The 23174-nt window shown below is 40.3% G+C and overlaps 1 protein-coding gene across 3 annotated transcripts in view; it reads left to right on the plus strand.

Annotated features, from left to right (window-relative positions):
* The window catches only part of ZDHHC20 (zinc finger DHHC-type palmitoyltransferase 20), a 50163-nt gene extending 26989 nt beyond the window's left edge, over positions 1 to 23174 (plus strand). For 2 of the 3 annotated variants that reach the window (XM_068930247.1, XM_068930248.1), the window contains exons 4-12: positions 4899 to 5019; positions 6389 to 6458; positions 7528 to 7560; positions 8387 to 8507; positions 15085 to 15217; positions 16854 to 16980; positions 18239 to 18328; positions 19404 to 19519; positions 21895 to 23174. In XM_068930247.1, the coding sequence (XP_068786348.1) occupies positions 4899 to 5019; positions 6389 to 6458; positions 7528 to 7560; positions 8387 to 8507; positions 15085 to 15217; positions 16854 to 16980; positions 18239 to 18328; positions 19404 to 19519; positions 21895 to 21920 (837 nt within the window). In that variant the 3' untranslated portion in view covers positions 21921 to 23174. Of the gene's footprint in view, positions 1 to 4898; positions 5020 to 6388; positions 6459 to 7527; positions 7561 to 8386; positions 8508 to 15084; positions 15218 to 16853; positions 16981 to 18238; positions 18329 to 19403; positions 19520 to 19943; positions 20022 to 21894 lie in introns of all 3 variants that reach the window. The other variant, XM_068930246.1, reaches the window with a different exon arrangement.

Consider the following 23174-nt stretch of genomic DNA (forward strand, 5'->3'; position numbering starts at 1 on the left):
TGTCATAAGAAAGAACAATCAACATTATACAAGATCCAGAAAGAGGAAGGAAACAAAGGGATTCTTTCTGTTTTCAATAAGAACTACTGGAACCTTGTTGGAAATTGTTAGCTATGTGGTAATAGACAACTTCTGATGTTTTTGAACATACACATCCTGCCATTGTCCAAAGAGTTTATGGTCCTGTGACCCTATTGATTTCTGAAGTAAGAACAGAAACATAGCTTTGGGAAAGTGAAATTCTCGTCCAGGATTTTTGGAGTTTTTTGTACTTGCACAAATTCAGAAAATTAATTCTTGTGACTTAGTTTTTTTTCTGCATGTTAGTAGTTTGGCATAGAAATGTCTTCTAGAAGTAGTATTTCCCGTCTAATGCAACTTCTCATTAATTGCAGGTCATGGGACAGGCATTTGGTCACCTAGCAGGCTTACAGGAGGCAATAGGGCAAAGGCATGTTACACTGCTGTTAGCTGGCATGATGTTTCATGTCTATCTTAAACTTTTGATGCGAGCATCTCCAGTTTACATAGTTGAGTAACCATCTAGCTTACAGGAGGATATAAAAACTCTTGCTGGTGACTTCAAAGAATGAAACTCAAGTTTAACGTTTTACTGTATTAATCCTAATTTCTGATTATTTGAAAGGGATGTATTGGGCATAGAAGGCGAGTTTTGATTGCAGAAGGTCATGAGCGCTGTGCCTTTGGTGGACGCAGCCATTTCCAGCTGGCTCTGTAACAGATTAAAGCAGTCAACCATGCACCAAAACTTCAACTTATCAGAGTGCCTCTGCTCAAACTGAACATGAATGTATTGCAAGCTTTACCCCTTGCCTCCGTAAAACACAAAGCCAAGAAAGCTGCAATAGTTTGAACGTATATCCATTATAAACTCCACTCCTTACCTCCACAGACTAGATTATTTAACATCGTAATACCCTGAGCTGTTGTTACAAATTTCACGCCTCATCCCTGCAAAATACACAGCCAAGAACATTTTAGCGGTTTGAATATTCAGTACATTTTAGCATACAAACCAATGACTAAGGCAATATGAGCAGCAAGTAGCATCATCATTGGAGATAGTAATAGGTTCATGACTAATTGCTGTAGGGCTTCATCCAGACCCACGATGGGTGGTGAAGAGCGTTCACTTGACGCAGTGGGAGCGTTTCCTTATTAGGAGAGTAAAAAGATGCATGAAGGGGCTTTAATTTCCTGGAGCGTGCTCTGCGCCCTCTGACAGTGTTAACTGAGCTCTGACCTTTCCCCTGCCCTTGCAATTCCCTTCTGTGCTGCTTCATCATATCCCCCCCCTCTTCCTTCAGCAACATCCATTAGTCCTGATCTGTAGGCTAAGAGCATGGGAAGTTTTCAGCCCTTCTTGACATCTTTTTCAAGGTTGACCGTACTACTTGACTCTGCATCAACCTAGGCCATGCTGCTAATCTCACACCTGTACTCACAGTACTGAAGATACAAGTCATGACTTGATCCATGACTTGATCCATGACTTGATCCATGACTTGATCCATGACTTGATCCATGACTTGATCCATGACTTGATCCATGACTTGATCCATGACTTGATCCATGACTTGATCCATGACTTGATCCGCTGGTTCCACCAGCTTATCAGGTGATACCAGAGGGGTCTGGTTGCCAGAGCTTTTGGGCCATGGCGTGAGTGATCACTACCTTTCCAGAGTCCCTTTCCCCTTGCTTATAAACATGCTCCAGCAGTCCAAGCAAATACAGGCAATTGTCTCCTCCTCCCAGTTCCTCCGCAGGGGTATCTCACTTGAAGGATCAGGCATTGCTCCACATATTCCTCCAGCAGCTGATCCCAAAACCTTCCTCCTTTGTACGGTGCAGTGTTTACAAGTGGCATAAGCCCTAAACTCCCCAAAGCAGTGCTCTCTTGAGCCATCAGCTGTATCCTAGTGGCTCTATTTTTCGAGTACTACCATAGCCTCTGCAGGGGCATCCATGGCACTGTGGCTGTAGATGTCTCCCATTTCTTTAGGTTCACTTTCAGTAAAGGGCTGTTGAGTGGTCACGTTCAAGGGCAGTGCTCCTATTTCCGTAGCTCTGCTTAACCACCCTAATTGAAGGGCTCTATTTCTAGTTCATAACAAAAGTCCTCGGTTTCTCACCCTGGGTGCTGCAGTCACTCCCAGCCTCCTGCCATTCCACAGCTGCCCATGTCCTTGGCATCCAGCTGTGATGAGGCCACTTGAGCTCTATCAGCTGTCTTCCCATCTCTGCTAAGGGGTCCCCAGCTATGTAGAGGCCCACTGCAGCCCCATCAGGCACCGTCTAGAGCCCCACTGGTGCCCCATTAGGCACCTTAAGCCTGATGCACCCCACAGCACAGCAGCACGCTTCTGCAAGGGTGTCACAGTCCCTGCAGCCCCCAGGCTGGTGCTCTTGGATCCTGGACATGGAGATCCATGAGCCTGGAGCAGGGTCATCCACGTTTTTCCCAATTCCTTTTCCATCCAGCAAGGGCCTCTCTGGTCCCCTCAGACTCTCAGTTTCTCCCCTGTTCACACGTTTTTCATCCCTAGGCCCTCAAGCACAATGGGCACACCATTTCAACCACAACAGAACACCAGAACTTCCCAGTGCCAGAACCGAGGTTCCATCCAGAGTTTCAGAGTCACATTTATTCCAATTCCAGTCCCAGTCCCTGCCTGGTCTGGATGTTACCCACATTCTCCACCAATTATTGTTGCAGGTAAAGCAGTCTTGATTTAGGGATTTTCACTGAATTTATTGTCTGTTAACATAAACGTTTAACTACTGATTTGGGTACTGAAAAGCAAAGGAGGCAATTAAACCTAACACAGGAAAATGTCCTTCCTTCCCCAGTTCCCTAGGCTCAGCTTCCCTTTCCTAGTCTGTACTGTCCTTGTTTTCGCATGTTGTGCTCCCTCCCTTCAATGAGGTGACAGGCAGCGCAGGAGGTTGAGGTCAGCACACAGTGGTCTCTCCCAGCTGCTCCCTGCCTCCTATGCTCTGCTGCCCCAGCATGAGTCCTCCATCTGCCATAGTCCCCTCAGAGGTGCCCCTACCCCAGCATAGGTCCTCCATCAGACACGGTCCCTTCGGAGGTGTCCCTGCCCTGGCTTGGGTCCTCTGTGGGCTGCAGTCTCTTAGCGGTGTCTCTGCCCCAGCACGGCTCCTCCATCAGACACGGTCCCTTCGGAGGTGTCCCTGCCCTGGCTTGGGTCCTCCGTGGGCTGCAGTCCCTTAGCGGTGTCTCTGCCCCAGCATGGGTCCTCCATGGACCACAGTCCCTTCGGAGGTGTCCTTGCTCCGATATGGGTCCTCCATGGACCGCAGTCCCCTCGGAGGTGTCTCTGTCCCTTTTCATGTCTCCTCTGGCGTGTACCCTGCTGTGCCATCTCCAGCTCCTAATGGCTATGACCCTTCCTTAAGTACGTTTGAGGAGAGACTCCACGTGCTCCTCTGGTTGAAGTTTTGGTGCACAGTGGGTTGTTTCCATCTGTTATGGAGCTGGGGGAACTGGCTGTGACGGGGCAGCTCATGATCTCGCAGATCAGCCCTGCAACCCAAACCCTGCCAGTCATGCCCAATAAAAGGGGCAACGTTTCACTTTTCACCATTAAATGACTGGGCAGGTGCAATAGCTGGAATGACACTATATGTAACATGATCTTATCTCGATTCCCTGGGACATGGGGTGAGTTACTTCCATTCTGGATTAGGAAATAACACAGCAAAGTCAGAGCAATGTGTTACTGCTTCCTGTTTTGCTGTAAATGGGGTCTTTGTTGTTGCTTGCCAGCTGACTAGAATCCACAAGAGGGAAAAGTACAGGATGAGAGGAAAATCCACAGGAACTAATCATATAGATGTTCTTGGTAGGAAAATACGGTCACGTTAAACCACATAAAGCAAATTTTAGTTCCAGTTGCAGACGCAGCATTTTCCTCTCACCAGCATGAATACTTTGTCTATATGTGCTCATAAAAAGGGCTCTTGTAGTCCTTGCAGGAAGCTCAGACTTGGAAAGTGCTTCAGAACAGAAAACATCAGAGAAATAGTGAGTTCAGTGTATGTTGACACCGTTCCATAGGGGCTCATCGGTACACTGATTTTTGTGGGACTTAATGATAAAGCTTATAATTTCAGTGAATACAAAAAGAAGCGTTTCAGAAGTGAGTAAAATCTCTTCTGCTTATTCTGGTAAAGCTTTACTTTTCAGTGAGACTTAAACAGGAAGGAATGCTTCTCATGGTTAATTTGGGATTGTAACTCTCCCCGAAACTCCACAGGCTTTGCTGAAGTTGCTCTCAATACAGCTAACAGATTTTGAGACCAGTTCTGACTACTACTCAGCAAAAATTCCAGTTAAACTCATTCAACTTCTGTGCTGCAGCTGTGAAAAGTTGTTCCTTGCCCCCCCCCCCCCAACCCCTTCTTTCTCTGGCTTGTACCCTTTTCTAAGTCAGCAGCACAGAGGGTAAGAGAATTTCAGTCTCTTATGGCAACAAAAGACTGCTGTGCCTTGCTCTGGTTCATAGATCATTTAGATTTTACACTCGTCATGAGTTTAAGGAACGTTTTCACCTTCTTAAGGCTCCCCTGAATCTCTGTCTTCCTTTGTGTTGCAAAGGGAAGCTAAAGAGGTAAACAGAGACAAAGATGATTCTTTTTAAGATATCCCCAGGACCATCATGTCATTTCCAATAGAGGTTTTGGAGATCTCCTGCAACTTAGTAGCATTCTTTCTTCTTCTCATATTTTTGAGAGAAGTTTCTCCAAAGAGATAGGATTAAGATCCACAGGGCTTTTTCCTTAGAACTTGACTAGAACTCAAAGTAATAATTATTCTCTTCCACTCCTCCCATTTTTCCCTTCCCTTACAGTTTTGTTTGTCAAAAGCTGATAAAGAGCAATATGAAAAAGAAGAGAGACCAGAATCCCAGCAGGAAATTTTGAGAAGAGCTGCGAAGGACTTGCCTATCTATACAACAACAGCATCGAGAGGTGAGATACAAAGATAATTCTACTCTCCCAAAGCTGCGAGATTAATTCTGTGGAATTCATTTGTTGTTACTGAATGAACAATCTATTAAACACATACTGCGAAGGCCATGGCCTTGTGTTTTCCCCATCAGAAACCAGAATCCTTTGTCTGTGGATCTCCTCATGCAGCCAGCACTTGGAAAAGCTTTCTCAAAAAACATCTTCCAATAAGCAGACAGATGACATTTATCTCCCACCCTGGCTATAAAAAATAAATACAACAAAGAAATACAGCTAGAAATAGATTACAATTCAACTTTCTACTCAATTTTAGTCATTGGTATCCCACTTTAAACTTCTCTTTCTGAACTACGTCAGTTCATTGAGAGCAGAAAGTTCATCATTAAGGCTAGAATTTAAGAACCAATGTTATTTCAATCCCATCGTTTGATACAGAGCTGTTTAAAAAGTAGCTTGTTGTGAGCAACTTCTGTATTTGCCCTTAGTAAGTATAAGCATTGTTTTATTCCAGCTAATGCAAGAATAATCAATGAAACTGCTGTCTTACACATAAGTAGATTTTAAAAACTATCTTGTGTTTACTTTTATGTAGTTGTTTCTCTTTCTTGAAACTAGCAACGTTATAGATTTCTCCAAGAACATAAACTGCTCAGGATAGCTATTACCAAACTTTACTGTGACTTTCCAAACAAAGCGGAAGGACACCTGGCTTTTTTGAATACAAGCCCCCTTTGAGGGAATCCCTGTCTTAAATTCCTGAAGTGGTCTGGGAAGCTCTTGCCAGCTTTTCACAGTTCTGCTTAGCTTAGATGTTGGCTTTCCTTCTCATTTTGAACTGCCTGCACTGCCGTCATATTTCCATTGAGAAGAGCCTGAAGCCTTGTTTAAAAATATCTGGAAAGGATGAGGGAGAGCTAACTTACTGAGCAGATCTTTACTATTTGCTGAAGAAGCTAGAGAAAGCTAATGCTGAAAGTCGGCTTATTGAAAGGAGGCAGTTTCACAACGGGATGCCTTGATAGCCTGTCCAGAGGTGAAGGAAACCAAATACTAGGGGATCAGTGCCAAAGGATCAGGGATGGAAAGACTGAGGAGCTAGATAATCTAGTAAATAAAAAGCAGAAGTTAAGACACAGACTCAGTAAAATAGTAGTGGATGAAACTATTTTAAATTTTTTCATATGTTACATTTCCAGAAAACTCCAAACAAAGGTATGTATTGCCTGAGCGTAGGCATATGAAGTTCTGTGAAAACAGGTGTTTTGGGGAGGGGCAGTGAGCTCTTTAAGATTCTGTTCATGTTAAGGAGGGGAGCAATTTATAAAATTAAGTGAGTTCTAACGGCTTGACCCTTGCCATTTGAATGTAGCCATCAGATACTGTGATCGGTGCCAGCTAATCAAACCTGACCGCTGCCACCACTGTTCTGCGTGTGACATGTAAGTTATTGAATCTAAAATGATGGATTTTCTCTCTCTCCTCCAGTCATCGCTTTACTCTGTTCATGTCTTATGTGCGTCAGCCCTTGCATTGCAGCTGATTTTACTGTTTGTTCCACTCTGACCCCCTCAGTACTTGGATTTCAGGAAAGGACAGAATTCCTCCTGTTAGTGCAGCATTATTATTGCAGTAACATAGACGAAGTGGCAGTACTTGTTAGGAAATGTGCTTACAGCTTTATGAAACAATGTTCATGTAAAAGGATCAGTGACTGAAAGTAAAGACAAGTCTGAGATACCAGCACCAGCAAATGCTTATTATAGAACTCTGTTTTACTGTATCTTGCTTCTCCAGCTTTGAAACACACACATGTTACCAGTACTGGTAAAACCCTTTATTTCAAAGAGTTGCAGTAGAATTATATGCCCTAGCCATTTCAAAGGCCCCTAGCCTCATTCTGAGCTGTCAGAGAAATCTATAGGGCACTGCAAACTGAGTCTGTGAGTGACACTTCAGTAGGCTGCGCTTGAGGAAATCTAGCTACCTAAAGAACTAAACATTTTTGGCTAAAATCAGATTTATTAAGTCATACAGTGAATGTCTGTCTGAAATGACTAGCTTCTGTCCTTACACTAAAGCTGGGTGAAAATTCACTGTTCAGATTGCCCTTGCCCACTGTGCTTTTCTTTTCCTCAGTGAACTTTAAAAAAGAAACAACAAACAGGTAGCGAAAAGAACCCTAAGGCAGACTTAGTTGAAGTGAATGCCAGGCTAACATACCTTATCCACATAGCTCCAAAGGGTCCGTAGGGTAACTATGAATAACATGTTCTAATTGTTGCTCAGTAGTCCTGCCTTGCTGATTTTTGAAGCTCTCTTCCTGATTTTTCTGAATCTCGCTTAGTCCTTTTGGGTGAGAGGATGGCTTCTCTAGTATGGAAACTTGGCATAATGGGAGGAATTAAATTTAAAAAAAAAAAACACCAAACCCCAAACCTTTAGAAACTAAAAGCATATGTCTTAGAAAGTAAATTTAACTTACTGGAAATTATCTCCTCTCTCTTTCAGATGTGTGCTAAAAATGGATCATCACTGTCCATGGTAAGTTTAGGAAAATGAAAAACAGATCAGTGTAATAGTGATGAGCTGGATCCTACATGCTCTTTCACAAATGTAAATTTTAAATAAAAATTTGATTTTCACAGAATTCCTTGAAGTTTTGATATGTGTAAATATTTTTTTCCTAATGTGTGCTGCAACTTAGAATTATAAGCCCAGTAGCCCAAATCACACACTGTCTCCTTACAGAGAGAAAAAGTTAACGCGAAGTATGAAAAACGGCATTTCTTTCTTTTGGTTGGTTCGGTATCAGGAGAGAAGCTGTCTACTGCCCTGTGAAATTCAGTTCTCCAGTTCTAGATCCACAGTAGATAGGATCCAATCCAACAGTTACTCTGCTGCAATATATATTCACTGCTTATCAGTAAAAATATTATCTATTGTCATTACAAAAATACCGCTATCAATAGTTGACTTGAAGGGGTTTTTGTAACTAAAGCAACCTCCACTGAAATTGATGGAGACTTGTATTGTCTTCAGCAAGGACTGCAGTTAGTTCCTAGTGTGTGAGATGCTTCCTATACAGACTGTATATATCGTACACTTTGTTAGCTCATGTCTTGTCCCGTAGAACTCCTTGTGGGGGCAAAGTTTATGAGAGGGCCCAGATCACTTGGCCTGAAGGAAGAAACTTTGTTCAAAATGGTGGCCTGAAATGCTTCTGAAGTACTAGTGCCAGACTGTTTTTGACATACTGCTGACACCATGCACAATCTTATAATGCTCTGTAAAAACAGCTGAATGTATTATTTTTATTTATTTATTTTTTTATATTATAATAACCTCTTTCTCTTTCCTCTCCTTCTAGGGTGAATAATTGTGTGGGATTTTCTAACTACAAATTCTTCCTCCTGTTTTTAATGTATTCCTTACTGTACTGTTTGTTTGTTGCTGCTACAGTCTTGCAGTACTTCATAAAGTTTTGGACAGTAAGTTCTAAGACTTGTTTGTTTGTTTAATCATGCACGTGTTATTGCAGGCTACGTCAGCATGTTGTCACTCACCATTTAGTCTGTTCCATAGTTCATTGCCATTAACAGCATCAATCGAGGTGACTGAAATAGGAGCGCTTTCTGAATTTTGATGAATTAAATGTATTACACTGGCCTGGATGAGTAACTGGGGAAAGAAGTTCCAATGAGGACGCTGTGCAATTTCTCTGCTCCCTCAAAACAGAGTGGCTCAGCTCAGGTTTTTTTGAAACTCTTGGATATAGATATGTAGATAAAGAGAGAGAACTAGCTATATCAAACAATTGCATGTGTGTGTGTGTAAACATATATACATGTATATATAAAAATACTGAAAAATGTCAGATAGAAATAACAATTCTGTATCTTCTGTATCTTCTTTAACTTGTTTATGGATACTCTGCTATCAGATGAGGCAACTGAACTTTTTGGGAATTCACCAATCTCTGATTTGGTATGCCTACATACAGATATTTGTATTAGTGGCTTTTATTGAGCTGATACAATGTTAATGATATCCATCTTTCCTGCAACTATTACCAGTTGTCAAATGGTCTATACACATTTATTGTATTATCTCTAGAGAGAGACATGTATGTGAAGTGCAGGCATCCTTGTACATCAGTGTTGTTCCTCCTATTGATTTTGTTCTATTTGTGTTCCAGGCCGAATAGGGTGTCTTCTGGTGTTGTTTCCCTGTCATCTCTGGCACCTTGTACTGTTCTTTCTTGTCTTTTGAGATAAAAGAGTCTTCTCTTAATTCCCTTAACCAATTTATGTTGAAAAATCACTATGAGTTGGAAGGCTGTCCATCACAATTTTTAAAGTTAATAACAGCATATATTTCTTAGATGCTAGTTGTTGTCCGAATAGCTGTGGAAAGTAGTAATTATCTATATCTATAAAATAACCATTATTGGACCAAAAAGATTTTGCCAGTTCAGGGTTAGAGAAGCTTCATCATGTATTCAGAGTAGCTGTTCTTTGAAACAGTTGTCATTAGACAGGTGAGGCAAATGGTGCAAAAAGTACATTGTGTTTATGTTTATCTAAGCCTATGGGTCTGATCTGCCAAAATGCCATGTCTCAGGCTCTCAGTTCTGTAAAGCTGCCTGTCACTGGAGAACAAGGAACTCAGAGGAAAGTGAGCTTTCAGTATTGTGTGAGATGAATGTATTTATCATAATGTACATATAAATATATTTATCAGTCATAACTGTGGCTTCACACGTTTCTGAAATGAAATGGTCTGATTCAGCTGTTCAGTCTTGCTTGACTGTAAATGGTTAAGTTTTTAATTTGTGAATGTGCCACTCCCAGACATCTGCCTGGCTGCTTTCCAGTGCTTTGTATGCAATTTCTAATGAAACTGTAGATGCGTTCCTACATATTTACCAGTCAGTGCTTGCGCGAAGAAAATGAATTTGCTTTGTCACCTCACTTCGTGTGTGTTACGGCAATGAAAGTCCCCAGGACATCTGACCGCAATGAACATTCAGTACCAGCATTTCCAGCAAGCCTACTCCAAAGCCCATTGGACGCAATATTGAAGTGGACCCTTGAGCAGAGGAAGGAAACTTAAGAGGGTTTTTTTTTAATGATTTTGTTGATTAAATGCTTCCTGCAAGAACGGGCTGCTTCTGGAATATGCCAGTAGAAGGCTTAGTTGTGTGCTTGCACTTGTTGCTTTCGTTTCCCAGTTACTTCCAAAACAGAATTTTGTAATGCTGTAGTCTTACAATTAGAATAGAACTCTAACTCGCTTTACCTATATTAAATCACTTGTTCCACATAGCTATTTGTAATAGCTATGATCATATTGTAGTCCAGCTAAAGTAGACTTCCAGAAAGAGGTGCCAGCACCATAATTGTGTAGGCTTGCAAAATTTAGTGCGACTCTAGTATGTAGAAGCTCTTCTAGGCCAGTGCTGTCGGCTGCAGAATAGAATCCTCAAAGCTCCGCTTTACAACTATACCAAGATTCGAGCAGTGTACTGCTGTTGCGTGCCGTCTGCAGACTGCTTTATATATTGCTGATAATCAGTTTTCTGTTTGCTACAGCATCAGACAGATAACTTTTAATTTTTTGTTTGGGCTCTCTAGATTTCCCCTCTCCAAAATGCCTAACTCTCAGAAATATTATAGTCTACCTTCAGAAGGTAGTGGGGTTTTTTTTTTTGCTTCCTCGCAAATGTTTTCAGAGAAAGCTTGCACCAAACTGCTGTATATATCCAATGTTGGGATGGATGATGAAGTGCTTTTTAGGGAGTACGGTTTTGATCACTCCAGAACCCGCAATAATGAGATTGTAAAGGTGTACATGCTAAGTACACAAACTAGCAATCCAGCGTTTTGTAGCGTTGGTAATACTTGTATGTAGACACAACGCACATGCAGATTCTTGAGAACATTGTGAGAGATGCACAGCTATATCTTCTGTTGAAGGAAATCTTTGTGTACCTGACGTGTACATTCAAGATTTTTCCAATGCATATTTCATGCTCTATGCAGAAGTGCTGAAGAAAGATGTTAATACCATTCATGCAATGATGGGGCAGCCGTGCTGGCTGCAAATGTTTACCACAGGCTTATTCTCTGGTGTGGATGTTAAAATCCATTTTGTAGATGAAGGGAATGTGAATGACTCCTTTTTCTGTTCTCATGACTCCTTTTCCTATATTCATGAAAGTTTCATTTCTACCTAGGCGGTTGTCAGAGATGAGGAAATAAAAGCTCAGTTTAACAAAATGTGGTTGACAAAAACACCAGCGCTGGCTAAATGCCCAGTCACAGCATCACGGTCCTTGATGCCTTGCTTACATAGCGCACGGTAGCACTTCCCAGTGCATATTTATTATCCGCATTCATTCTTGCTATGTTCCCTCCTCCTTGAAACATGTATATTTTTTCAGTTTTTTTTCATCATCTTTCAGTGTCCTCTAAATTAGTTTGACAATGCTGAGTATAGCTAACTCAAGGATGTGATATGTGTTCTGAGGTGGATGGCACAGGCTTCTGAAAAACTCAGGTTGTACTTAGAAAAAGCAATTCCAGGTCCTTAGCTGCAAGTTGCTCCTTTGGTATATAATACAGAAGAAGGTGTACCAGCTGTTCTGAGTTTTTTCTAGAATTAGGCTGGACCAAGCTACTAAAAGATGAGTAACAAGTCAAGCTGTGACAGCAAGATTTTGGGGTTTGGTATTTGTTTTGTTTTGGGTTTTTTTTAAGTGACATGTTCAAATGACTCTGTCTATGAAGGAGTTTGTAAAGAACCTTTCGGAATAGTGACTAGCTTCAGTCTATTACGTGTGCTAAGCAGCCCAAATTTGGTTGTGCCATTCACTTCCCTTTGTAAACTCTGGAGCTCTCACTGGCAAATCTCTGCTTCTGTGCAGCCACTGAGCATGAAGATGTTAAATAACTAATGTCTGAGGTTTCACTTTGTTCACACGTGCGGTGGCATGCGGAGCTCGCAGTGCTGCTAGGACACAACTGTGAATAAGGCTGTGATATGCACTCAAAATCTGCACCCTGTTCTCCAGGAAGGAGTTAGCCTTTTTTTGAAAGATGCTTGAGTTCCACAACTGTCATTCAAGAACTTACAAGCAGTGGCTGAAAGTGGGTAGTCAGAAGACGTAGATACAAGTTCATCGTGCATAACGAATTCAAAAAATCCTTCTTTAGGGTACAGAGCTACTGTAATAGGAAGATACAACTGAAGTAATATTATATTTTCTGGCCCAAAAGCTGACTGTAGTGTTCATGCAAATATGTAAGATGCTATAGTACACACAAATGTGTAGCTTTTTGTATAATGATGATTTTAAACGGCCAAGGGAAGTAGTTTTTACCACTTGTCTGGCATCTGCTTACACAAAGGCTAAGCTGTTATTTCTTTTTTCAGTTTCAAAGAACAACTGGCCTGAGAATTCTTTGTAGAGAACTATTTTGTTTGAATATAGAGCTCCAAAGGAGCCCTAAAAATTTTTTAATGCTTTAAAAGATCTTAGGTTTCAGTTACATATGGTCTTTCTCCTTACAGTCATATAGGGAAATGCCTGAAACTGGAAGCTCTGGTTCTTTTTCTTTGTGTGTAAACTGCAAGCTCTGGTATTGTATTAGCAAGCCTGACTTCTTGGGTGTATCTATGCCATCGAGCAGTTAAAAAAATTACTCTGGAAATTGTGTTTCTCAGGAAGACTGCAGTGTGCTCTCAGGCAGGAAAAATCTTGATAGGTTTAACAGGAAAGCTAGGAATAATCAGCGATTGGAGTATGTCCTTTTCTAGCCTTGATTTTAAGGGATCACAAAACACTTCAAGTCCCTCGGGTAGGGAAGAGGGACTGTTACAGAAGTTGTCTAAATAAAACTATTTCCAAAAAAAGGTGGTAGATAAGGAACTTGAACTTAGATGCCAGTTCAGAGAGCTGGACTCTGCGATCACTTGCTTACTCTAGAATGATCTGATGGAAGCCACCATTTTTGAAAATGCTGTTAATATATGCCAGACTCCATGGTAAAAGCCCAGGCTCTCTTGTCTCTCCCTCTCTCTCTTTTGTCTAAACCAGATTTGTGCAGTGCTAGCATGTTAGCTAAGATGGCTAATCTCACCATTTAAGTGTAAAGGTTAGAATTTAGAATCTAATTTAAACTCAGCTTTCCTCTTGGAGGCAGAGCTCCCTTTCTTCCTTTGTTTTCTTAAGTGCTGGTTTAATTTCACGTATGAATATCCCATATACAAATCTCAATATTGAAGGATATTGGGAAGAAGGAAACAGTGCTATTATGAGTTCTTTTTCTCTAGCAAAGAAAATTAGGCAAAGAATGGGAATTTATTTTTTACAGTCTTGGCTGAAAGTGCATCTAATGATAGTAGGTATGCTCTGAAGTCAGAATGATTTTGTAATTTATAAACCATTGCTCTATACCTCTGGAGTATTCTGAGTTTTTCTGACCTCTGAGAGTGGTTTATGTCGTACACAGTATTCACATAAACCTTGTTTATGATGGAAAAAAATAGCGAAGAATGTGTCTGATGCAATCCTGCTGCTCAAGCTGAGCAAACCGCTTGAAAGTATGAGCAGCAGTACTTGTGTACAGCAATATTTATATACCTCAGTAGAAAATGTCATGCCTTAGAAGGCAGGAATACACTCTTAGGTACTCTCTCCTCCATTTTCTTAGAGAATGAAGGCTAAGACTTCTGAGGGGCATCGGAACGCTGCATGCCCAAGAGCACGCGTGCGCACCAACCGTTTCTTTCTTAACAAACCCTGTGCTGTTTTCAAACACTTTGTCTTAACATAGTATTAGTATTTAATAAATTGTCTTTGTTTGCGCAAAGCTTTGCCGCAGGAAATCTGCAGAGAATTGTCCAAAGGTAATGGTCCAATGTTGATGTCATTATTTAAAAATTGTTCCTACTATAGTTTTTCTAACCCAGTCATTCACGATAGCACTTTACAGCATAACTGAAAGAAAGGAGACTTGTAATCGGTGTTCCCTATGTAATAGAGGCAGTGTAAGTACCTATAGATAAAGCTGTGTGTGTACTTGATTTTAATCAAAATATGTTTCAGACAGAGCTATCAGCCTCCAACAAGTGGGTGTATAGGATGAGCTAATAGAAAAAGTTAATGGCAATAATGCTGACTATAATGCTGAATAAAAATAGCCTCTCTGCTTTCCCAGTGCTGCTAAAGGTCAGCTACTTAAAAGTACTGTGATTTTGAGGACACAGATCTGGAACAGTCCTTGTTACAAATCGCACTGGCCTCTTGAAAGTGCAAGCCTAAAAATAGTTAGTTGGGGTTGGGGGTGGAACTGGCTATCAGATATGGTGGTTGTATTGAAAATGTTGTTTTTCACATAAATCTTCTGGTGAATAACTTTTGCCTGGGCACATAGGACAGATCTGTTCTGCTGGGTACTTACGGTTGTTGCCTAAAGTTGGGAGGTCATCGGAATGAAGATCAGCCACAGGCAACTGGTCTTATCTAGGGAATGGTTCACTCTTGAAAAGACAGTGTGACTGGGCTATTTCCCTTTTACTTTCCTTGCACCAGTTCAGAAGTAGGTTCAGTATTATTAGCTTGGCAGTAAAAGGGTTTGGGAGTTTTTGCTGCTTTTTCTCCTCTGCACAGGCACTGATTTCAGACATGTTTTCCCTGTGTCTCTTTGGCTGTAGCTGCACAGTTAACATTTTTTAGTAAGGGGATTTTTTTTTTCTTGCCCACCGCTGAGAATTCAGAAACTAACTGGGTTGGGAAATGGGTTGTACACAGAGATGTCAAGTGGATGAACATATGCACTCATGGTACTAAATTCAGACAGGGGTACCCATCAGCCCTAATTACTGTTACGCACCAGTTTCACATAACGTGGAAGGGGAGCCCTGCTTGTGCTGCTTTTCATTGTGAAAAGTGAGGTGAAAGACCTAGAGCAGAATGGGTATGGAAGGAAATGTTTTGTCATAATACTGCATTTGCTGCTGAAAAGCATTAACATATTAATCTCTCTTTCTGTTTCTCCCCAGAACGAATTGCCAGATACCCATGCAAAGTTCCATGTACTTTTCCTTTTCTTTGTGGCAGCCATGTTCTTCATCAGCATACTGTCGCTCTTCAGCTACCACTGCTGGCTAGTTGGCAAAAACAGATCAACAATAGGTCAGTTGATTGCAGTATGGAACTGTTGCTTGTCCAGAAAATTGACGAGTCGCTGGGAATGTGAGGCCTACAGAATGTGCCATCACATTTAAGGAAAACTTTTAAATACTGCACAATAAGGAGCATTTTTGGTGAAAGTAATTATGGATGAAACACCCTTTGTTGCACGGCTTGTGGGAGAATAAAACTTATGTAGCGGGCTCTCTGTTGGAGCAAGCGTGTGGATTCATGATGAATGTTAATTTCTTTTGTTTGTATTTTGAGATCCCAGAGGTACTGTGCATTTCTGTTGTGTTTTTATGTAGTGTTAAGTATGTAACACAATTACTGCTTGCCAGTTACCCTGTTATAATACTTAAACTAGCTGGGTGGCCCCAACTGAGATGAAGGCTCTACTCTACATAAATATAATATATTTTGAACCAGATCCCAAAGAGCATTCTTAAGTTTTGTAAACTTAAGAATGGACCTTGCTGTTAGAAAGTAACTTGTAAAAGCACTGCAGTAAAAGTGGAATCACTGATGCACGTTTCCTAAATAATACAAGAGTAAGAGATGCCAGTAATTCCTGTTCTGAATGGCATTATGTTGGCCAAATAAACAAGTTAAATGCATTAGTCAAAATATCTGAAGTTCTTGCTAAAACATTTTTGAATGTATTTTTGCAGAGGGACTGTTTTTTTCCCCACGATTTAGGAAGTCAAAATTCTGTAGTTTTCAGTGGAACTTAGTTTTGCATCCCCAAGAATAAATGGGGTAATTGAAAGTGAAATCATTTTCGGCCTGCCAGAATTTTTTGATGAGGAAAGGGAATTCTCTCGATTGTTTGATGGGAGGGTGGTTTGAGCCTTTTTGTTTTGATGTATCTACAGGTAGGGAATATTCACGGCCCCTTTTCTAGCTTTGAAGGAACTTCGGCATGTTCCCTGCCCAGAAGTCAGTGTTGGTACTGGGAACGTAGCAGGGTACTTTATTCCTTTTTTAATCAGGATTATGAAAAGACAAGCTGTTTGTCTGGGGAGAGCTATGAATCCCTTCAGTTACACCCCTTCAGGGTGTAACCAGACTGACTAGAAAAATACTAACATTAATTGTGTTTGGGTGGTTTGCTGTAGTTGATGGTGTGTCTGCGTTTCTAACATCTCATCTTCCTCTGATACCACGGGATGCTCTTAATTCAACTTCAGACCTTGGCAGAAGGGGAAAAAGCTATCCTATATTGGCTTTGGTACAGTAGCGCCCTACGGAAAATTGCTTATTTGTGCAGAGGAGTGGTTCTTCTGCTCAAGAACGTGTACAGGCCAAAGAAAGAGCTTGCCACTAATGAAGGAGGGATATGGTATCTTCGGCATGCTGATGGTGCTTAGCTCTGTCTCAAACGTTATGTTAAATATAAAGGGACCAAGGTGACTGTTCCTCCTGTGTGAACTTTTTTACCTTTCATTGTTATTTTTGACATTTACATTGTGGTTTTTTTAATGCTAATTACTCCAGCTGACTGTTACAATTTTTCCATAATACACATCCAGTTGATCTCAGTTTACCGGATACTGTTTTCACAACAGAAAAGTTTGACTCTGTTTATTCCTCTTTCCCCACCCTCGTCCCTTTAGAAATGTTGCTTTTTCTTTTACAGAAACATTCCGTGCACCCACATTTCGAAATGGCCCTGATAAAAATGGCTTTTCTCTTGGATGCAGCAAAAATCTGAGGGAGGTTTTTGGAGATGAAAAGAAGTATTGGCTAATCCCTGTTTTTACGAGGTATTCAATGTGAATGGGAATAAACTGGGGAATAAATTGATTCCGTGCCTCTTACCTTACTTCCCTTTCTCCCCAAAATGAAACAAAACTGAAAAGCCTACTTGTAAATCCTGCACACTGAAGATATTGGGGTGGGAAATCTGGAGGAGATTTCCCTATGCTCTGTACAGGGTTTTCATTCAAAGGCAAGTGCCTTATCGATAAGGGCCTTTTAAATATGAAATTTGGGAAACCTCTGAGAAGTTTATTTCAAAGATTGTACACGTTTTATTGGTAGTATTAATGTCTGATCATAGAGCAGAAATCAGCAACAGAGAGGAGACCCAAATGCTTGATGTTCACCTGCACTGAAAAGAACAACACTCTAGAAACCACATCTCTCGCCGCAGCAAACTTGACAGCTTTCCCTTTGCTGTGGATGACACAGTTTTATTATTGAATGCCTTCTGCTTGTAAATAAGTAGCATTCCAAAAAAGGTTTTCGGATACAATGGAAAGTACTACTTTTAAAACTCTTTCAGCTGAATCAGTGTTAGGGGTCGTGCAGACAATCATCGTAGAAGCTTGATGAAGCAAGACTGAGCTGCTGCCCACTCCCACCACTTAAAAAGATTAGCAAAACAAAGTAGGTGCCGTGTTTCAACACTGCTTTGTAGGGTTTGTGTAGCAGCTTAAAATGCTGGTGAACCCTTTGCTAAAGTGAGGTCTAGTAGCAAACAGCAGAGGTAACAGCATCTTAAGTTGCCTCAGCCGTTTGCTCAGCTAACATGACTCTTCACGTGATTAAAAAAAGTGAAAGCTGTACTGGAGATGGAGCAATCTGCTTACCCAAACTATTTTAGCTTGATCAGACTCGCTTTAGAAGAAGGCTTAACTAAACTCAAAATGATGCCAGGTCACCAGAGTCTTATTTATGCTACAGCTTCCAGGCCTGTAAATAGCAGATCGTCTGCCTACCTGCACCCAATGGTTTGGAGGAGAACTAGAGTTCCAATCTAGAGAATCACTGTGTAGTTTCTGAAACATGTAGGCTGTTTCAGCAGCCCATATTTAGTGATAGAGTGGGAACTGTTTGTGCGCCAAAATTTAATGAGCTGATCATGAGACTTAGTGGTAGGACTACCTTGCTCAAGTCTGGGGTTCAGCGTCGCGCTCAGTAACTGACTTGGGCCTGTAGCATTTGCCTTTTGCATGGCTATTAGTTCAGTTCAGTTAAGTCAACTACAAACAGTGATTTGAGTCTTTGTTTCTGGTTTAGTTTGGGCGATGGATGTAATTTTCCAACTCGTTTGGTGATTATGGATCCAGAGCAACTTACTGTCTCAAGCCAAAATGAACCTGCCAAAAGGTAACTAGAGCATTTAAGATATTAGTTTTGTATTGTTTTGTATTTCATCCAGAGAAGAGTTTGTTTCAAAATTATTTTTCAAATTCTTTGTATTTCTTGTCAGGTTCAGAGTGAATTTATAAGCCCTCAGAGAATCAAGACTAATTCACACAATGTCGTCTTGATGCAGAAAGGCTGTTTCTTGTTTTTGGCCTAAAGCTGAGATTATGGCTCTTAGGAAAGAGGGTAATACAGAAAATAAAGAGCTTGCTGGGTTATCTTTCTCTTTGGACTTTGAGTTGGTTGCTTTTTCCAGAGGGAAAAACAACAATGTAAAAGTTCTAGGGAACAGTGAATAATGATCCATGAAAAAAATATTTATTTTAAAATAAGGGAAAAGGAAGGTATATGCTATTTACATTCAACCTCCTCCAGCCTGCTTAAAAAGTGATACTGAGAAATAGTTTCCAAGAGAGGCTGATCTACTGTTGCTTCTGCTGTTTTTCAGCACTGCAAGTTTTTTAGCTTATTACTTTTTATACCCTGCAAGTTTGCATGGTTTGTATCTTGAGTGTATTTTCAGGAAGGTTGCTTCAAATTTGAAAACATAGTAGTACGTGAAACTTCTGAGGGTATTTACACAGCCATTTCAGAAGCCTTCTGTTTTGTTTGGTGAATTTATAGCTGAAGGTCATTGTCAGCAGTAAGGTCACCTGGGTTATCAGGTATTAAGGGGTTGAAAGACAAGACTGAGACATTGCTTCAAGTGTAATATGACCTGTAGAATTTACACAAGAGCAGGACTCCGCAAATTGCTGAGGATTCTTTTGCATTAGAAGGATGTTCAGGAGGCTGCCCTAGCTTTTACTGATGGGATAAGATAGCATTAGGTTCTTCCTCTTCCGGATAGTGCTGGTTGGGTTTCTTTTTTAACTGTTTGGCAGTAGCATTCTCAGTATACCATTTCTTGTCTATCAATCTGTGCTTTTTTCCCCTTAGAACTACAAGTGACGTATGTCACTTAAGGGCTTAAACTGTTCACTGGCTACTGCTATGACAAAATTCCTGTTGACTTTTGACTTTGCTTGCTTTTCAGCTCTGGAGCCAGCCAGCCCTTTCCTACTCGACCGCTCAGTGAGTCACAGAATCGATTGCTAGCCAGTGACTGTCAGTGGGTAGAAAGTGGCTCTGAAGAGGAAAATGTTAAATCAGGTAGACTGCACCATGAAATTTCACCTGTTGTTTTGGTTTTTTGTTTTTTTTAATTAAACCTAAAAAATATTTTGGAATTGGCTGAAGTCTGGTAGAGGAGAATTTGCTAAATAGAATCAAGTCAGCACCTTTACACTTTAAGGCTGACTTGTGTGTTATGATCTGATCCAGACTGGCTTATTACATTAAGATAATGGATAGGTAATTCTGGCTTTCTCGCTTTCCATTCTGAGATATTTTAGTTTTTCACATGTTGGACTAGAAGGAGGAAAATATTCCTCTAAAATAGGCACAGCGCTACTGTTGTGGTTAGGCACAAGCTACCTAATGCAGTTTGTAGTTTGAAGTCACTAAGTCACATAGTCTCTGCTATTTGTTGTGCAAATCTGCAAAAACACATAATTGAGCTTCTCTCACATTTTAGGTGCAAAAAAGCATATTATAGTTTCATTGGAAAGCTGATCTCAGTTTATTACTAACCAACCATCTCAATGAGAAACAGGTAAGACCAAATAATTGATCACTATTTCTATATACATGTAGAGTAAACTAAAACAGACATCTTGAGGTCACAAAATCACAAGTCGTGAAATGCAGAGAAGTCCTCTAATGCTCAGTGAATGAGTAATAAAAAAGTCTTAAGTTACAAAAGGGCTATCCAGGAAGACAAGAATGAGAGTAAAGCTGTAGTGCAGGAAACATGCAGGTTTGGCCTGAGATGAGTGAGTCTAAGCCAGTCATTAGATTTAAGTGGGTAATGCTGCATTTGTTACTTGACCAGTGAAAAGAATGTAATCTGCTAAATAGGTAATTCCAGATGAAGTGCTGTCTTGATACTCTTTCAAAGAACAACTCCTTAACCGTATTTTTCATAAACACATATTGGTTTGCCAGTCTCTGGTCTTACACATTAAGAAAAATGTGGAAAGAGAGGTCAATAAGTAAATTCCATGAACAGTGTCTGCATACAGAGTGCTTAGTCACACCTAGTGATCATCTTTATGTAAGAGCTTCTGTGCACATTCTCCATACTCGGGAGAATATTTAGGAAATACAGTGAGTGCATATATGAAAACTCCCTTGGTGCATTTCCAGTGACTAAATTGGACTTCTCTTATGTTGACTTCACAATGTGGTGAGCTTATCAACCTCCATTAATTTTTACTTTCTGGAAGAGCAACAAATCTTATTTGGATAACTAGCTACCATAAATGCAGCGCACCCACTATTTGAGGAAATGCCTTTTTCACCCCTAAGGAAAGTGCAGCAAAAACTGGGAGACAGAGGGACCTTACAAGGAAGTGCCATTTTCTTTGGAAAGAAAACACAATATTTGACTTTTAGGAGCTCAGTCATTTTAAGATCATTTATCTATCCTAAATATTTTAAAATAAGCCTATTTCCATAGAGTCGTTGTCAAAAAAAAAAAAAAAGAAAGCCTGTCTCAAAGGTCTTTGCAGAGGATGGTATGATGTTTGGAATGATGTTGGACGTCGTTAAATAAATAAATACCTTGAGACCAATTCATCCCAGCAGTCTTTGACAGGGTTATTATACAATGGGCTTAATCCTTCTCTCCACTGTCCTAGAGAGGTTATAAGTGACTGGCTTAGACTATTAACTGGTAATAGTTTGAGATGAATTTCCTTTCTCTTCTTCCTCTCTTCCTGAAGTCAGACCAAGTTTAAGAAGGCAAGAGTGTGTGCTATGATGTGTAGCACTTTCCCAAACTGCTGTAGTTTTAAGAGCTGTATAATTAAATGATACATAATTGAACCCAATACAGAAGCTCTTCAGTATGTTTTATGTGAAATAACAGTGTAACTCAGTAGCGTGAAGTTTTAGCTGTTTTAACTTCAGATGGATTTGATCACAGTTTCTGTAGGCCTGGGTCATTAATTTCAGTCCCCCTGCAATTGCAAGCAACCATGCAACAGGTGAAACATCTGTTCCATGCACTTTCCAATATCCTTTAACACGCTGATAGTTGTATTTTTCAATTTTATTTCTATAACATGCAGCAGGAGCAAAGTTATTGCTGACACAGATCTGGCAATTCAATCCAAAATGAATGAGCAGTTCTTCCCAATCTGGGATCCAACAGATTTTAGCCGCAGGCCAGTAGTAATGGACTGACATTCTTAGTGCAGATAATCTTCTAAAGCATTAGAAAAGGTTTAAAAAAAAAAAAAAAAAAGAACACCTCCTAGAAGGCTAATAATTATACACTGACGTTAGTTTAACTGCTGTCCTGAATCAGGAGTGTTTAAGTTAGGTGTGTTTTGTTAACTGCTTACATTCTTATAAAGCAATGTGATCTGTTTTTTCAAAGCTAATGGTACAGTTCCACTAATTATCTTATTTTGTTTCATTAGGTTTGTGCAACACATTTTGTGCTTGAATGTTACTTAATTTTGTTTGGAGGAAGCTGATCAGTAAAAAATGGAAGATGAACTTCTCGGGAAGATACAAGAAATTCAAGTTTCTACACAGTATAATGGATTCTTGTCAGCACTACTGCAGAGCAGGGAAGTAAGACAGATGCCTTAAGATTCTTCATGTGCATTTATGCACACTGAATTACATACTGCTACCAAAGGGCCAAATCCTGAAGTGCCCTGCTTTGATGCACAAGGTCCAGAGTGGGAACTATGCATTTCTGTTATGCTGTGGTGGTGGGGGTAGGTAGATCTGCAGAGACCCCTACCTCCCCACAGGCAAACTTCACACCTTATGCACTGCAGAAGTCACTTCCATAGCACGTCTCCTGGGTACAGAAAGGAGAAAAAAAAAAAAGGAAAAAAAGGAAAAAACAACATAGAGTATGGCTGGTGAGTCTGAAATGCAACTATACGTAGCTCAAGCACCAAGTGATGAGAAAGGGGCTGGACGATGTGGTTTCCCTTCTTCCTGTGAGCCAGCCTGCCCCTTGATCATAGCTCTGTACGTCTTTTGGGATTGAGGATTCCTTATACTAGCCATGCTTTAGAGCAGTGCAATGCCAGCAAAGTAAAAACTTTTTACTTGGGTGTTGCTTTTTTGCTTCAGAACTGAGCCCCCTCGTCATTTTAACTTTATTTATTTAATCATATCAAGAATATAACTCAAAGAAGTGAACCTCTCTTTTACTTGAAAAAGCATGGATTGTTACTTTCCAACAATTGCCTGTCAGCATACAAAAAAAAGCCAGTCCAAAAAGGAGTTTAACAAACTATTACATTTTCTGTTAGTGTGTGCAGTGTTCTGTATGAGGCAGTAACAAAACAGCAAAGTACCCCTGAGAAAAATCTTATTGCAGTTGTGTATTGTTAGAAAACGGAACTGGAAGAGTACTACTTTTTATATGGGACTCTTGGTGGCTTATAAATACTGTTTTATACTTTTGTTTTATCTTTTTAATAAAGGCACAAGTTTTTATTGGTTCAAAAGTACCATTTAAACGTATTTCAAGTACTTAGGAGAAAATTAGTGTTGGATCATACATTTGTGTTAACGCACTGGAACTTTGTATGCTTTAGTCTGCCACTTTCAAGTCCATTTTAAGTGACACTGACTGAAATTGCTGAAGATGAGTGATTTGTGCAGTGATGTACCTTGTTCACAAAAGGCAAACATGTATTTCCTGTATGAGGAATAAAGTCCATCCTAAGCTCAA

This window comes from Struthio camelus, chromosome 1, assembly GCF_040807025.1.
Source record: "Struthio camelus isolate bStrCam1 chromosome 1, bStrCam1.hap1, whole genome shotgun sequence".
Taxonomy (NCBI): Eukaryota; Metazoa; Chordata; class Aves; order Struthioniformes; family Struthionidae; genus Struthio; species Struthio camelus.